This window comes from Podarcis cretensis (genome assembly GCF_951804945.1).
Source record: "Podarcis cretensis genome assembly, chromosome: 7".
Taxonomy (NCBI): Eukaryota; Metazoa; Chordata; class Lepidosauria; order Squamata; family Lacertidae; genus Podarcis; species Podarcis cretensis.
This window is the reverse complement of record NC_137176.1, coordinates 83,003,539-83,020,511: the sequence shown is the minus strand read 5'-3', so window position 1 is coordinate 83,020,511 and position 16,973 is coordinate 83,003,539. Positions and strand designations below refer to the sequence as shown.

Below are 16,973 nucleotides of genomic sequence, written 5' to 3'. Positions count from 1 at the left end.
ATGGTCAAATTCCTGGGTTTTACCAAGACAGAAAAATTGAGAAATTGGCCCACAGGTAACTACAGAGCCAGAGCTGGATTGCTGCATTTTGCCTGATCAGTTAGCAGCACTTTTGGAAGTAATAGTGGCAATCCATATAATGGCCAGCTATATATGTTACGACTGATGTACAGAGGTTCTTTCATCCTGAGCCAAAAGATTTTGGCTTGAATTTTTGATGGGAGGGCCAATACTCCTAGCAAAATTCAGGGATTTGGGGGCGGGGGAGATTAACTCTCTGAAGATCCTTCTTGAGGTCAGAACTCCCTCTGCTGAAAAAGAAGGGTGGCATATGAACAACAACAACAACAGCCCTCAGGAGCAATGATGATGTAATGTTATTTTGGAAGTAGTTCCTGATGGATAAATTGTGCTCATCCAACAGCAACCACAAGGAGCTTCAGAGTGGGCCATGTGCTTGTGTGTTGCCCCCCAAATTTCCCCCCAAAACCCCCATGCATCAGCCACATTAAGGTGGGGTGATTGTGGTTCCATAACAAACAGTCATAACATGTAGATGGATCATAAGGAGGTCAAAACAATTATGGTTCTCTTTTTTATATATATACATTTTCATTGGTTTTTTTAACATATCATTTCCAACAGTCATATAACATAACTTCTTATCTTATACAATGTTTTAGACTTCCATCAACACCTCTGATGATTTTTGTTCTTTATCACTTATTCTGCATTTCTTAATTACTCTACTACTCTTAATCATCATTAACTAATAATTCTCCTCATAGTCTTTCTTGCAATATTTCCTTCCCTCTTCTATTTTTTTCCTTTTTAATGTTTTGCAGTTTCGTTATTCTTGCTTTTATTTAGTTGGGAAAGCTCTGTGGTGGATTGGCTAAGCAAGTGGCAGAAGAAATATATTTTTAATACCTTTATTAATTGGATTTAAAACAATTATGGTTCTCGATTTAAAATGTTGACCAGCAGAAAAAGGGGGATTGGCAGGTTTAGCTGAAAGTTACTTTTTAAAAAACATTCTTTGTAATTCTTTGGATTTGGTACTCCCCCGCCCCCCGCCCACTTATCTTATATTTCTTTTCTTGGCCAAGGCAGACGGAGCTGGAAAATCACTTTGTTCATTAAGTGCATAGATATTTGCTGCCTCCCTGTGGACAAAGCAGAGCACTTCCTCTTTTCCTTGTGTGGACTGGAGAAGGAGAACGTCTAAAGATTCACAAATCTCTCTCTCTTGCCCCCTCCCCTTTCCTACAAGCATCTCTCTCTTTTTCCATAGATAGACAAATCTATGGGTGAAAACTCGAACAGCTATTACTGACCACTAGAGCCCATGCATGAAGAAAGTATGGCATAATGAGGGATGTTTTGAAATGCCCTTGGTATTCTTTACTGGCACAATTCTATAGTGATAGATCAAAATTTCAGATCTATAGCCGAAGGAGTGCGAACTCTCACATTGTTTTTTTTTTAAAAACTTTTTAAATTCAAAATTTAAACAAAACATATTATCCAGAAACATATCATCCTTATTTCCCCCCATTTTTCCTCCCTCCCCTCCCTCCCCCCACAGAACCCACCCACCCCCACCCCCGACTTCCCTCAGTTCCAGTCTTTGATTTCTCTAAAAATGCTGTTTTCTGCATGTTACACAGTTGTATAGATCCTCAAACTATTTAGCTGATTATTATCAGTAAAAAGTTTGTGAATGTTTATTCAAAGCCAGCCAGTGAGTCCAGTTCACTTTGTTGTGTCTTCAAATACCTTGTAAAGGGTTCCCATTCATCTTTAAAGTCACAGTTATCCTTGTCCCATAGCTTGTATGTCAGTTTTGCCAGTTCTGCATAGTCCATCAATTTTTCTTGCCATGATTCTTTAGTTGGGGTTTCTTCAGTCTTCCATCCTTGTGCTATTAAAACTCTTGCGGCCGTTGTCACATACATGAAGATGTTTTTCAGCTTTTTTGGCAGATCTTTCCCTACAATCCCTAACAAAAATGCTTTGGGTTTTTTAACAAATGTTAAATGGAACATTTTCTTCAATTCATTGTATATCATTTCCCAAACTTTTTTAATTACCTTACAATCCCACCACATATGATAAAATGTCCCCTCCTTTTCCTTACACTTCCAACATATATCCGAACTAGTTTTGTACATTTTCCCTAACTGCACTGGTGTTGTGTACCATCTGTACATCATCTTCATGTGCGAACTCTCACATTGACCTGCCTGGGTGTTAAGATCAACAGGGAAGTCTGTTCCCAGGGCTACTGCCCTCTGTGAAGTGACCAATTTCCTTGGAGAAAGAATTAAGTGCCTGGCTTGTGGGAAGAAGAAGAAGAAGAAGAAGAAGAAGAAGAAGAAGAAGAAGAAGAGGAGGAGGAGTTTGGATTTGATATCCCGCCTTTCACTCCCTTTAAGGAGTCTCAAAGCGGCTAACATTTTCCTTTCCCTTTCTCCCCCACAACAAACACTCTGTGAGGTGAGTGGGGCTGAGAGACTTCAAAGAAGTGTGACTGGCCCAAGGTCACCCAGGAGCTGCATGTGGAGGAGCGGAGACTTGAACCTGGTTCCCCAGATTATGAGACTACCGCTCTTAACCACTACACCACACTGGGAATCTCTTGGGCAGTGAATGCCCGCTTGTTTTGCAGACAGGCCAATCCCTTTAATTGCCTCTGCATCCCAAATTGAAGGCACCCTACATTCTTGGAACAAGAGCCTTCTAAAGGACTACACACTGAATGAACATCTCCTAACGTTCCATTTCCCTTTTTTTTTTAAATCTATATCTCTTCTAGGTTTCTGATAGTCCTGGGCTGCTTGATATTAGCTGTTCTGACAACATTCAAGGAATACGAAACTGTTTCTGGAAACTGGCTTCTGCTGTTGGTAAGTTCAGGTGTTTACCTGGGATGGTGGAAAGGAAGAGGATACTGACTTATTCTACTATCGGTGCAGATGGTGCCAGCAGCCACTGGAGGGTGGCCATCATTGTTCACCTGGCTTCCCAATGTGGGCATGGCTGTCAGGAACATAGAGATAGAGAAGGAGGGGCAAGGCAGTGGGAAGGACAATGTCGTTCCAGCATTGAAGCCAACCTGATGGTTCCAACATCATGCCAACCTTTCTGCTGCCTTGCCTTTCCTCCTCTCAGTTACAGGCAGCAACATCCCTGTTGGGAAGTCGAGTGAACAATGTCTCCCAGCTCTGCAAGCCTCTCCTGGGTGGCACCTTATAGGTTAACAAGCCGGTGCCTTGAGTCCCATCAGCGAAATAGGTGGGGAATGAATGAATGAATAAAATGACATAGGCAACATAAACAGGTTTGATGGGTTCTCAAATGTGTGGCACACCACACAGTTGAGGTAGGAAAATCACAGAACTGTAAAGTTGGAAGGGACCTCAAGGGTCATGGAGTCCAACCCCCTGCAGTGCAGGAAACTCAGCTAAAGCTTCCATGACAGATGGCCATCTAACCTCTGCTTAAAGACCTCCAAGGAAAGAGAGGATGGCAGGAAGATTCAAGGGCAATAATAGAAACATTTAATCATTTCAGTGTATCTGTTATCTATCTATCTATCTATCTATCTATCTATCTATCTATCTATCTATCTATCATCTATCTATCATCTATCTATCTATCTATCTATCATCATCATCATCATCATCATTTATCTCTACCATCTATCTATTGATTGATCAACCAATCAAAAGCAGTGTTCACACCTCTCTTCAAGTGCATTGACCATTCCTCTGCAGTTCTCCCCGACATATTGTTGGGAACAGGGATTTTCAACTCTCACCATCATGAAAGATCAGAAAAAAGAAAGGTTTCTTTGTGTTGATGAGGAGATGGGAGTTTCTCCCAAAATGGACCTAATATAAATGAGATTACATGGCAAAAGTGAACTCACACCTCTCACGGAGTCTGTATGCATACTTAAAGTACACATGTAAGAGGCTCATTTATAATTATATTTTGGGAACGATTAATGTTCTTATGTAGCTGCGTTGTTTTATACTTGCTGGATGTCCCACAACCATATTATGAGGTAGCCGTGTTCCATGTCATAAATCAAGCACTGCTAGGAGTTGTTTCTTTTTGTTTTCCAATAAAAAAATTCAGTGTGGCGTGAACAAATTTTTATTCTGAAAGTGTGGCCCAGAGAATAAAAGTTTGAGAACCATCATTCTAGAGCAACGGTTCTCAACATGTGGGTCCCCAGATGTTGTTGGACTACAACTCCCATCATCCCTGAGCTCTGGCCTTGCTAGCTAGGAGTGATGGGATTTGTAGTTCAACAACATCTGGGGACCCACAGGTTGAGAAAGGCTGTTCTAGAGGGTGCAAAGCAGGGGTCATGAGTGTTGTGACTTGGGATGTTGTATAGCCTGGAGAAAGTCCTACGGGCCAGATAGGGGGACACTTTTGCCCCCCCCAGCCCAAGGTTCCCCCATCCCTACCTGACCTTACTTGCTCTCAGCAAATTTCTCCTTCCAATGATTTCTTTCAGAAGCTATGACTTTTTGTGTGTATTTGGTAATATACGTTGTTTTGTTACTTGTTTCCCATTCTGTGTAGGAAACCTTTGCCATTTTCATCTTTGGAGCAGAGTTTGCCTTAAGGATCTGGGCTGCCGGCTGCTGCTGTCGGTACAAAGGATGGCGAGGGAGGTTAAAGTTTGCCCGGAAACCTTTGTGTATGTTGGGTAAGTACAATCCTTTCCAGGGGATGCAGGTGGTGGTGTGATCTAAACCATTGAGCCTCTTGGGTCTGCTGATCAGAAGGTCAGCAGTTTGAATCCTGGTGACGGGATGAGCTCCCATTGTTCTGTCCAAGCTCCTGCCAACCTAGCAGTTCGAAAGCACTCCAGTGCAAGTAGATAAATAGGTACCACTGTGGTAGGAAGGTAAATGGCATTTGCACGTGCTCTGGTTTCCATCACGGTGTCCCATTGCACCAGAAGCGGTTTAGCAGTTTAGGCCACATGACCTGGAAAGCTGTCTATGGACAAATGCCCTCTCCCTCGGCCCGAAAGCGAGATGAGCACTGCAACCCCATAGTCGCCTTTGACTGGACTTAACTATCCAGGGGTCCTTTGCCTTTTTTTTTTTTTAACCACAAGGCTTTCCATTGCTTTCCTTTGTGGTCTCTATTGCTTTGAAGGGTCCAGCAGGGTTGGAGACTGGGTCAAACAAACCACAAAAGGCAATTCCTCACTCCCAAGGCTTTCAATATCTACCAATTCTTGTACCTGTCTCTACTTGAGGTTCTTGTAAATTGCTCAAACCCTCCCATCTCTCTTTTTTAGGAGACAAGGCAGGTTTTCTTCCTTATCTGAGCAAGATCTTACTTTAATTTTTTGCTCCACAGATATCTTTGTACTGATCGCCTCTGTGCCGGTAGTGGCTGTTGGCAACCAGGGCAACGTCCTGGCCACGTCGCTGAGAAGCCTCCGTTTCCTTCAGATTCTGCGAATGTTGCGGATGGACAGAAGAGGAGGCACCTGGAAGCTCCTGGGCTCCGCCATTTGTGCACACAGCAAAGTAAGAAAGCACTGTGGGGCTGGAACAAGAAGGGCCTCAGACTATGAAGGCAGGGTCTGGGTCAGTTTATATGGGGAGGGGTGGTCTTTGAAGTATTGCGGTCCTGAGGCATTAAAGGCTGTTTCGGTCAAAACCAGCACTTTGAATTGGGCCCAGAAACTAATTGGCAGCCAGACTGTCAGGGACCAGTTGGCAGAGAAGGGGGGAGACACCGGAATCCTTTGAGAGCCGCCTCCTTTGATGAGCAGCTGCACTACGTCAGAGGGAGAGGAGGAGGGACTATCAGGAAACATGGAAACATGGAAAATGAGAGGGAGGGAAAAGGCTGCTATAGTAGAGAGAAAGGAGCAGCCTCCGGTGCTTAGGTTTTCACATAAGGAGAGGAGGAAAAGGGATGGGGTGTCTCAGGTAGTTTCTCTGCTGGAGGGGGAACAGGCGTGAGCCACTTCCGGCAACTGATAGCGACTGAGGCAGACATGCTTTCAAGAGCTCCGTACTGTACATAGTTTTGGTCTTAATAAATCTTGTAAAGACACACTAGAATCCTGGGCTGTTATCTCGGCAACCACCCACATATCACCCTGACACAGGCCATAATTGGTGTTATATGCTAGGACTGCCATATTTCAAAAAGTGAAAATCTGGACAGAAAAATTGTGTTTTTTTTCCTGCAAAAATTGATGTTTTTTGGAGCTATTTCTGAGGAAAATTGGCAAAAACGACACTGCGTACATGGGCTGCCATATGTCCAGATTTTCCCTGACATTTCACCGATTTCTGCCCATAAACTGCTTGTGGCTGCAGTAATCTGGATATGTCCAGGAAATTCCGGCTGTATGGCAACCCTATTATATGCTCAAACCATCTCGCCCTGGTGAGCAATAACTATTGGGTCTCCTGAACTAGGAAAGTCAGGGTGTGAGGCCAAGACCTGGCCCAGTCAGGAACTTTGCTTTCTGTCTTACAGCAGTGCATTTCCCTCTTAGGAACTCATCACTGCCTGGTACATCGGGTTCCTGACCCTTATCCTCTCCTCATTCCTGGTTTACCTGGTGGAGAAAGATGTGCCTGAAAAAAACGAGGAAGGGAAGGAAAAAAGGGAGTTTGAAACCTATGCCGATGCCCTTTGGTGGGGACTGGTCAGTATCCACAGGGGTTATGCTGACTGAGGTCGCTTTGGGGTGGTTCGTCTGAATGTTCTGGGGTCCTTTAGCATTTTAATGCTAGCTGTTATTCAGCTTGGGTTGCATTGTGAAAAGGAAGGGAGGATGATGGAAGCTTGCGGCTTCCAATTGCAGCCTCTTCAAACAGGGCTGGGAAACCTCTAACTTGCTGAGGGCCAGATCCCCTTGGAGTAACCTGTCAGGGGCCACATGCTGGTATTGGGTGGAATGAAAACCAGAGATGGGGAGATACATAAAATGAGATTGGGGGTTAGCTAGGGGCTACTTGTGGCCACAGGTTGCCCACCTGTACCTTAAAAGAACCAAAAAGTGTTTCCTGCAACAGCTTCCGAGTTAATTGAAAATGTTATTGCACACGCTTGGGGGAAATGGTCGAGGCTGTCAAGTAAAGCGAAGTCCAACTTGAAAAGATGCAGCCATGGAGGCCCCGTCTGCACAACATTTAAAGCAGCATCATACCACTTTAAATAGTTGAAGATTCTCCCAAAGATTCTGGGAACTGTAGTTAAGGGTGTTAGAATTCCTGCTCCGTGATTGCAGTCATGGGATTGCTGTCTTTCACATGACGGTGTATGTTTTGACTCCACAGAGTGGGAAGTGACGGAAACAGGATGTTTGTGTTACTGTGTTCCATGAAGTGGGACTATTGTCCTTTGTTCTTTTTCTCTTTGCTGTCTGATGCTAGAGAGAGAGGGAGCCATGTTGCAGTGCTCCGTGTGTGTTTATCTGTAAATAAAGTAGATTAGCCAAAATGCTGAGTTGCTGAGGTCTATCACGCAAGCTGCAAAGACTCTGTCGATCCCTAAGTGTGCCGATGTCTGTTGGCATCAGTCACTGTGATGTTCGGGCTGAGGAAAGCTTTTGAAGCTCCTGAACGATTGACCAGGAGGGAGAGAACATGCCAGTCGGGCATGTGTCTCTGCCAGGGTCCTACTCAAGTGTAGGATGAGCTCCTCACAAAGGGTTCTGAGGTTTGTTAGGAGACCCCTTCCAGAGTCACAGTTCCTAGAGTGGCTTAACATTCAATCTTTCATCACAGGGGACTCTGAGAACTGTAGAGGGGAAACAGGGGTCTCGGAACAACTCTTGGCATCTTAACAAACCACAGTTCCCAGGATTCTTTGCTGGGGGCGGGGCGGGGAGAAAGAGCCATGCCTGTTTAAATGATATGGCCTTAAACACAGAGTGTGTATGGGATTGAGGAGTGGCATTATGGAGTTGGAAAGTGCAAGAAATCATTGTCCTTGCCCATTTGTCTTTCTTACAGACTGTCCCAAACCTTCTCCCCACAGATTACACTAGCAACCATCGGCTATGGCGACAAGACGCCCAAAACATGGGAGGGACGCCTCATAGCAGCAACATTCTCTCTCGTTGGAGTTTCCTTCTTTGCTCTTCCAGCTGTAAGTTCTGCCAGTGGCCTCGTGAGAGAAGGCATGGGTGAACAGGTTGGGAATGGGGGGGGGGTGACGTCACTCCTGGTGACCCTTAAAGGGGGCAAGGTATTTCAAGTGTTCCAATCAAAGCCCCCATCCCACAAAAAACACACACCACCCAATGCAGATATCCACCTCATCCTCTCCCTTCCTCAGAAGAGGCTCTAGTTCCACCAATGGGGGCTCCTCTGCCTTCTGCCCCACACACCAGCCACCACTAGGGAGGAGCACCTCAACAGGTCTTTTGCATTTTTTGGGGTGGAGGGGGCAGATCCATAAATAGCAACACCCTAGAGGTCATGGGCCCTAAGGAAGTCAGATTAGCTTCAACCAGAGCCAGGGCTTCTCAACTCTGGCTCCGGCCTGGTGGAACGCTCTGCCTCATGAGACCAGGGCCCTGCAGGATCTGATTTCTTTCCGCAGGGCCTGTAAGACAGAGTTGTTCCACCTGGCCTTTGGCTTGGAATCAATTTGATTCCCTCCCCCTCTTTCTTTTTTCTTTTCCTTTCTCCTCCTGCCATGAGGCTACATTTTAATATTTTAATGTTTCAGTATTTTAATGTTGTATTTTAATTTTGTTTTTAAGTTGTATTCATTCAACTTATTTTTATTATTGCTTGTTAGCCGCCCTGAGCCCGGCCTTGGCTGGGGAGGGCGGGGTATAAATAAAAAAATGTTGCTGCTGCTGCTGCTGCTGTTGTTATTACAAAGGCTTAAGCTTTGAGACACTGCCCTTAACTCCATCACCTCTCACTGCCCAGGACAATCTTGGTTCCACCACCATTTTTGAGCCCCAGGGAGAAGCTGTCTCCCGTTTTGCCCTTGGTCTGACATTTCCATTTTCAACAGGATGATGACGATGATGATGATTTGCCCAACTTTGCTTTCAGGGCATTTTGGGTTCAGGACTCGCTCTGAAAGTGCAGGAGCAACACCGCCAGAAACATTTTGAGAAAAGAAGAAAGCCTGCAGCGGAACTCATACAGGTTGGGATTCATCGTACTCTTTTTGAAACACACACAGTTTGCAGCTCTTTGAAAGCTGCCCTCTTCCAGGTCTCGTGGACGAGAAGCCACAGAGGAGGGGTTGGCCTTTCACATATTTCTTTATGAAACCCTTCCAGCTTTAACAAGAAGAAAAGGTCACTGTCTGGACTGAAAGTTCTCCAATGAGAACCTTTGGGCAAATTTGGGGAAGGGGGTATTTGGAGGGCAAAAGTGGGGTAGGAGTTGCCTTCCTTCTTTTGCATTTTTTGGGGTGGAGGGGGCAGGGACAAAGCTCACCAGTGCCCCTCTTGGAACCTAGTGGTCATGGGTTGGGTTTTTTTGTGGGAAGGGCAGGATTGCAGTGGTAGAGCACCTTCTTAGCATGCACAGGTTCTTGGGTTCAGTGGCATGAGGCCTGTCTGAAACCCTAGAGAGCCTCTGCCAACCAGTGTAAGCTAAATGGGTCAAGGGAGAGATCCCTATATTCCTATGTCCTTACCAGAATGTCATGGAATGATAATACGTTGTGGTCCACAGAGTTGGACAGATCCCTGTGCCTCTGTCCTACGTGTGGCCTAGGACCCACGTACCTACGGGACCGCCTCTCCTGGTATGCCCCGCGGAGGACCTTAAGATCCACAAATAACAACATTTTGGAGGTCCCAAGTCGCAAGGTGGTTAGATGGGTCTCAACTAGGGCCAGGGCCTTTTCAGCACTGGCCCCGACTTGGTGGAATGCTCTGTCACTAGAGACTATAGGCCTGCGGGACTTGACATCTTTCCGCAGGGCCTGCAAGACAGAGCTGTTCCGTCTGGCCTTTGGTTTGGACTCAGTCTGACCTTTATGTTTCCCTCCCCTTATGGTCTCGATTTATTGGCTACTTTTAAAATGAGGCTGCATTTTAAATTGCATTTTGACCTGTATTTTAAATTGGTTTCCCCCCTCACCCCCATTATGTTTTTACTGTGATTTTATTGGTGTTAGCTGCCCTGAGCCTGGCTCTGGCTGGGGAGGGTGGGGTATAAATAAAATGTATTATTATTATTATTATTAGTGACCCCAAACATCCCAAAAACCTTGGACTGCTGGACTGGGTCGGGGTCGGGGCCATTCTGACAAGCCTTAGGAGGCAGGGAAAGGAACCGTTTGCATCTTCCTTCCCTACCCATTTCCTGCACCCAAATCACCTCTTACATCTTGTCTCATCGTCCAGCTCCTAGGTGCAAAAGCATTCATTCACCCGTTGCATTTGCTCAGAGGCACAACATGCGCCTCCGGTTGTTCCCCTTCTTCTCCTAACCATGTTGCTCCTCTTGTGTCTCTTTAGGCTGCCTGGAGGTACTATGCTACTAATCCCAATAGGCTGGACCTCGTTGCCACTTGGAGGTTTTATGAATCAATTGTGTCATTCCCATATTTCAGGTAAGTCTTCTGCTTTGAGACATACTCCCAGATCAATCAGCACGGCCTGTTTTGTGGTTATGGAACAGGAGACCAGAGCGTTACGAAAGGGGCAGCTTTGTTGAGAGCAGGCAGAGAAGATTGTGTACCCTGTGATGTATGCATACTGGGGCGGGGAACTTCCTGGCCCTTCCAGGCCTATCTGGCCCTTGGGAATCTTCCCAGGCCATGCCCCTTCCCCAGGCCACACCCCTGCGGACTGCTTTTGCCTGACTGCAATGGCTCCTTGAACTGTCATCTGCGATCATGACTAGAAGTGACTGTGTTCGCCAGGAAGGAGGGTGGAGAAATATGTGGTGTGTGAGCACGTGTGAGGAAACATCTGACTTTGGTTGAACTACAATTCCCATAATCCCTGGTCATCGGGCATGTTGGCTTGGGCTGATGGGAGTTGGAGTCCAACATCACCTAGAGAGGAACGAGGTTCCACATCCCCATGATAAAGAAATGTTATCGGTTGCTGAACAGCTTGGTAGGTTTCTGGATGAAACATCAGTTCTGGATCCATTCCAGTCCGGCTTCCGCGCTGGTCATGGGACCGAGACGGCTCTGGTCGCCCTAACAGATGATTTCCGCAGGCAGCTGGATCGAGGCGGGTCGGGGCTGCTGATTCTTCTAGACCTGTCAGCAGCCTTCGACATGGTCGATCACGAACTTCTGGACCACCGCCTTGCCGACGTGGGGATCCAGGGCACAGTCCTTCAATGGCTGCGCTCGTTTCTCTCTGGTCGGGGACAGAGGGTGGCGCTTGGGGGGGAATTGTCATCCCGCCACTCTTTGGTGTGTGGTGTGCCTCAGGGTGCAATACTCTCCCCGATGCTTTTTAACATCTTTATGCGCCCCCTCGCCCAGCTTGTCCGGAGTTTTGGGCTGGGCTGCCATCAGTATGCTGATGACACCCAACTCTATTTGTTGATGGACGGCCACCCGGACTCGGCCCCAGACACACTGATCAGATGCTTGGAGGCTGTGGCTGGATGGTTACGTGGGAGCCGGCTGAAGTTAAATCCTTCGAAGACAGAGGTCCTCTGGCTGGGACGGGACGACATGGGACTGAGGGGGCAACTCCCATCTCTTGCGGGGGTGCAATTAGTGCCAGCACCGTCCGTTAAGAGTTTGGGTGTAATCTTTGATACCTCCCTCTCCATGGAGGCGCAGATTGCAGCTACAACAAAGGCGGCATTTTTTCATCTCCGCCAAGCTAAGCAGTTGGCTCCTTACCTCTCTCGCCCTGACCTAGCCACTGTGATCCACGCGACGGTCACCTCCAGACTGGATTATTGTAACTCGCTCTACGTGGGGCTGCCCTTGAGACTGACCCAGAAACTCCAGCGGGTGCAGAATGCCGCAGCGAGACTCCTTACGGGGTCCTCGCTTAGAGATCACATTCATCCGGTGCTATACCAGCTGCACTGGCTCCCGGTGGAGTACAGGATCAGGTTTAAGGTGCTGGTTTTAACCTTCAAAGCCCTATACGGCCTAGGGCCCTCGTACCTACGGGACCGCCTCTCCTGGTATGCCCCACAGAGGAACTTACGATCTTCAAATAAAAACACCTTGAGGGTCCCAGGCCTCAGAGAGGTTAGGCTGGCCTCAACTAGAGCCAGGGCTTTTTCGGCTGCGGCTCCAACCTGGTGGAACGCTCTGTCACAAGAGACAAGGGCCCTGCAGGACTTGACATCTTTCCGCAGGGCCTGCAAGACAGAGCTGTTCCACCTGGCATTTGGTCAGGGCGCAGCCTGACCCCCTCCTCTGGCAATCTTTACAAAGCTTTAGTTTATGGTTGCCATCAATTTTGATTTTAATTCATTTTTATAATGTTTATAATGTCACACTCTTTTAATGTTGTTAGCCGCCCTGAGCCCGGCTTCGGCTGGGGAGGGCGGGATATAAATAAAATTTATTATTATTATTATTATTATTACCAATATGTCCCCAGAGAAGCACATGTAGGCTTCTTATGGGTCAGGTGGCAGGACCAAAAGCACTTAGAAATGCCTTTGCATGGCTTGAAGCTAATGCTTGGCATTTCCTGCTAAATTTAACAGCTACCTCCTTTCTCCTTGCTTTTCTCCCATTGCTTTCAATTCTCCAAAAGGAAAGAGCCAGTGGATGGGACCAGGTATGTAATCAATATCTTCAGCTTCCTATGGCCGTGCATTCATTTGTTGTATGTCTAAATGGAGGAACGCAAATCCAGCCCCGCTATTGTGACTTATAACTGGTTTGTAATGGGCTAAGTAGTTTTGAGTAGTCTAAGTCTGTTTGTTTGTCCAGATGACAGAAAATGGACTGTCTGGGTAGCATAATCGTGGATTAGCATTTGACCTGTTGCTGCAGTAATTATTTTAAGCAAAAGGGACACCAGTACCTTTGATCTGATAGCAGAATGGTCTTAATTTGCTACATGCGCTGGCTTTAATGAATTGGTGCATACTAATAATTCTCAAAAAGAACAACAGCGTAATTGATTTATCATTGTTTGTCATGTTCATAGTGGGAAAAATTAATAAGCAAATGAGAACAAATCAAAGCCGCCAATTGCAATCTCAGTTCTCCGAGTGCTGGCAAAACTGCACCATTCGTGCATGAGAACGAAGGCTTAGAGGAACCTTGAGTAAATGTGAATATTGAGGGGGGGGTGTGAGAAGTCTCAGCAGGATAGTGAGGTGAGGACCTTCCGAAAAGCTGCCCAGTCAGGATGGAGCAAGCTCAGTGGCCAGGTGATATTGTTGGGGTGGAGTAATAGGAAACCACATCACAGGGGACAGAATGGAGAACCCTGAACAGAAGCACTCCATACTGCAATATTCTGTTACAGCTCCCACTTCTTTGTATCAATAGTACCACATTTGTCTTCCAACCTTCCTGGGCAAAATACCATTTCAGATTCTGGGTGGAATCGCTCATTTAAATTCTCCCCAGACATAGCAAACTAGCACCTCAGTTCTAGACCTGCTGAAATTCTTTCCAGATATATTTAACTCTATGGCCACTTTCATAAGCAGCATCAAGGACTGATTCTTAGATCACGATACAGCATAGCAGCTGTAATGCATGAGAGTGCTTACCAAATGGACTAGCCCTTATGAGATGTGGAATTTTCATGTCATCTGTGCACGTTTCTGGTCAAGGTGAGGGTGAGCTATGTGGTAAGCAGCCCTAAATGCTATGGCACCATGACTGCATATCCATCCATTCCCACATTGGGTACAAAAACCAGCCCCATGTGTGCTGTTTTTCATTCATTTTTTGGTGTCTGACATGAACCTGTTTTCAAATGGGACCTGAGACAATTTGCAATGATCTGCTTTAGTTCGTGTAAGATGTATTGGCAGAATGTTAAATAATAGGTTATTACTCTTAGAAAACAAGCCGAACAAGCCATTTATTGCATCAACAGCATGTGGTTAGGTCCAAAGGTGTCCTTGCAGCAATAGAAAGAATCCATCTGCTGTAGAACGATTATTTCCACAGGAGCAAGAAATTCTTTGGGTCCAACCCAAGTCTCCAAGCAGCAACCAGCTATGTCATGGCATGAGAAAGTGTTTTGAATGAGAACATGATGATCTGTGACTGGGATACATCTTGGCGCAGTCACATAGCCAGTTCTCAGCTGGGAAGGTATCTCAAATCATAGAATTGTAGAGTTCGAAGGGAGTCAGTATGGGGATTGATCCTACAACCTTGGCGTTATCAGCACCATGCTCTAACCAACGGAGCTGTCCGCATGTCAGTAATCATCGCCATATGGGACAGCTGCATATTCCGGCATTGCAGGGGGTTGGACAGGATGAATTTCATGGTCTCTTCCAACTCTACAATTCTATGATTCTATGAGATCATATTCCAGAAGGATCGTGTGATCCAGCTCAGGGCTATTGGGCAGGCTCACCCTGTCTTTCTGTGCTCTGTTATGATGTTTCCGTGCTGATGATGAAAGAGAGAGATCATGGTTCAGAACCACTGCTATGGCTTGTTATTTCAAATATCTCAGGAGGTAGCTAGTTGCTCCAAAAGCACACCATGACAAAACCTCTTCTGCTTGGGCAGTGAACCCTCCCTTCAGTCTGCTCTCCCCTTGCTCCCCAAAATCTGCTCCAGAGGGTTGTGTTGACCCCCCCAGGACAGAGCTGGGGCACATGGAGAAAGGAGAAGTAGGGGAGGTTCCTCATGCAAACAGAAGTCTTTGAGGTAATGGGAGGTCTCTGCTGAACACAACCCAATGTCACAACGCCTGTTATTCTTAATGTTGCATCTCTTCCCAGTATTTTGTGTATGTAATCTGTGTTCCTTTGTTCAATGAGGTGTGGGTTGCGAAAGGAGGATAGCAATATAGCAAGCAACGGTGTAAGTGTAAAAATGTGATTATTTTTAGCCTTCCTTCCTGAGAAGAGAAACTGGGTCAGGGCTGAAGGACCAGACGCTCCAGTAATCCTGTTTCCATACTCATTTAATTAACTCCACGTAGATTCTCATAAGTGAACATTAACCACTCACAATGACATCTTTTTCACTTTGCAGTAATGTCATGTTTAGTAGGGAGGCTTTCTTTGGATCAAGCGTCACCAGAAAACTTAGGTACATGCATCTGAATAACAACCAAATCTTTTTCTATATACTGCATGCCGTTCTTGCCTGCGATATCTATCTCCTCCTTTATTTTAATTTTTGAATAGCCATTTTTACTACAGTAGTTTATCAAACCCAAAAGTGGAGAAGGGATGGAAGTGGGAGGGCGTTGTCTAGCATGGAACATGCAAATTCAATTTTCAGCATAAATGTCTAATATATATTATAAAGTAGGGGTGAGGAAGCTTTTTTTTACAGCCACATTTCATTTTGGACAACCGCCTGAGGCCACATGCTGTGGTGGGCGGAGCCATGGGCAGAAAGTGGGTGGAGCAATGGAGTGTTACCTTTGTCACAGTATAGTGGTACCTCGGGTTACATACGCTTCAGGTTACAGACTCCACTAACACAGAAATAGTGCTTTAGGTTAAGAGCTTTGCTTTAGGATGAGAACAGAAATCGTGCTCCACCGGCGCAGCAGCGGCAGGAGGCCCCATTAGCTAAAGTGGTGCTTCAGGTTAAGAACAGTTTCAGGTTAAGTATGGACCTCCAGAACGAATTAAGTACTTAACCCAAGGTACCACTGTATCTTTCTTTGCTTCTTTTTTTAAAAACAATTTGTGCACACTGCTGAACTACAGCTGTCTCTATCCAGTGTGCAAGAAATGCAATACAGAAGAGGAAAAGTTAGAATTGCAAAACCAGACTTCATTTAAAAGTGTTTGCTGGAATAATAATAATTAAAAAATCAGTAGATGCCAGAAGTTCAACAGGGAGGGAACCTGTCCAATCTCAGGTGGAAGGGAGTTCCATAAAATTGGGCCAACAATACCGGACACACAGCTCCTGGTAGCTATGAACCATGCATCCGAACCATGGGAGACCAGGGTTCAAATACCCACTCATCCATGAAGCCAGTCACTCACACTTAGGCTAACCTACCTTACAGGGTTGTTGTGAGGATAAATGGGGGAAAGGAGAACTCTTTACACCACCTTGAGCTCCTTGGACGAAAGGTGGGATATCAATTCATTCATTCATTAAATGGGGAGGGGTGATGTGAAGCCCAGAAGGTGCTCCCACACCCCAGATTATTGCACTCACAGGGGAAGCAAGGTGTAGCACAACACACACAGGCAATCTGGCCTCACTCCCTACTGCTAGGGCAGCTCCCAAGTAAAAGATTTCCCTTGCTGTGTTGCACGTGAAGGCATAAGATTCTCTGGGAGAGAAGGAATCCCCTCGTCTCCTTCTCCTCCAGCCTGCAACTTCTAGCGCAGAGAAGGAGGTGATGAACTGGCCGGTTTCATCTCTCTCTCCCACCCAACCAACCCAGATTGCATTATGAACTGCAGGACAATGCTTCCTTTCCTTACCTTCAGAATCATGGTGGCACTTGAGGTGAGCAAACCTGGAAGAAAACTGGATTCTGTTGTAGAACATCAACTGCCATTGAGGAATTTGGAAATTTTGAAAGAGAGCAGTCTAGCCCATGATGGGATAGGTTTGGAAGGAAGGATAGGATATATGATTTATTAATTATCCTTCCTCTTACTCACTTGAGGAATACTAGAGTCTAGTTTAGCAGATACTGAAAGGCACAATGTCTGAAATTCTAGACCAGCTGCTGGTGGTTGTCATAGAACAGGGATAGGAACCTGCAGCCCTCCAGACGTTGCTGGACTTCAACGCACATGCCAAATACTACTAAACCTTAGGTTACGTTACTAGGACTTCAACACACCTCAGCCCCAACCAGAATCGCC

At 46.0% G+C, this 16,973-nt stretch overlaps 1 protein-coding gene across 2 annotated transcripts in view; it reads left to right on the top strand.

The window, feature by feature from the left end:
* The window catches only part of KCNQ3 (potassium voltage-gated channel subfamily Q member 3), a 168,255-nt gene that overhangs the window by 137,582 nt on the left and 13,700 nt on the right, over positions 1 to 16,973 (top strand). Inside the window, exons 2-10 of one of the 2 annotated variants that reach the window (XM_079984226.1) lie at positions 2,819 to 2,909; positions 4,603 to 4,729; positions 5,395 to 5,567; positions 6,554 to 6,706; positions 8,044 to 8,154; positions 9,078 to 9,173; positions 10,502 to 10,596; positions 12,734 to 12,757; positions 15,160 to 15,216. In XM_079984226.1, coding sequence (XP_079840352.1) covers positions 2,819 to 2,909; positions 4,603 to 4,729; positions 5,395 to 5,567; positions 6,554 to 6,706; positions 8,044 to 8,154; positions 9,078 to 9,173; positions 10,502 to 10,596; positions 12,734 to 12,757; positions 15,160 to 15,216 — 927 coding nt within the window. The remainder of the gene's footprint in view (positions 1 to 2,818; positions 2,910 to 4,602; positions 4,730 to 5,394; positions 5,568 to 6,553; positions 6,707 to 8,043; positions 8,155 to 9,077; positions 9,174 to 10,501; positions 10,597 to 12,733; positions 12,758 to 15,159; positions 15,217 to 16,973) is intronic. The other variant, XM_079984227.1, reaches the window with a different exon arrangement.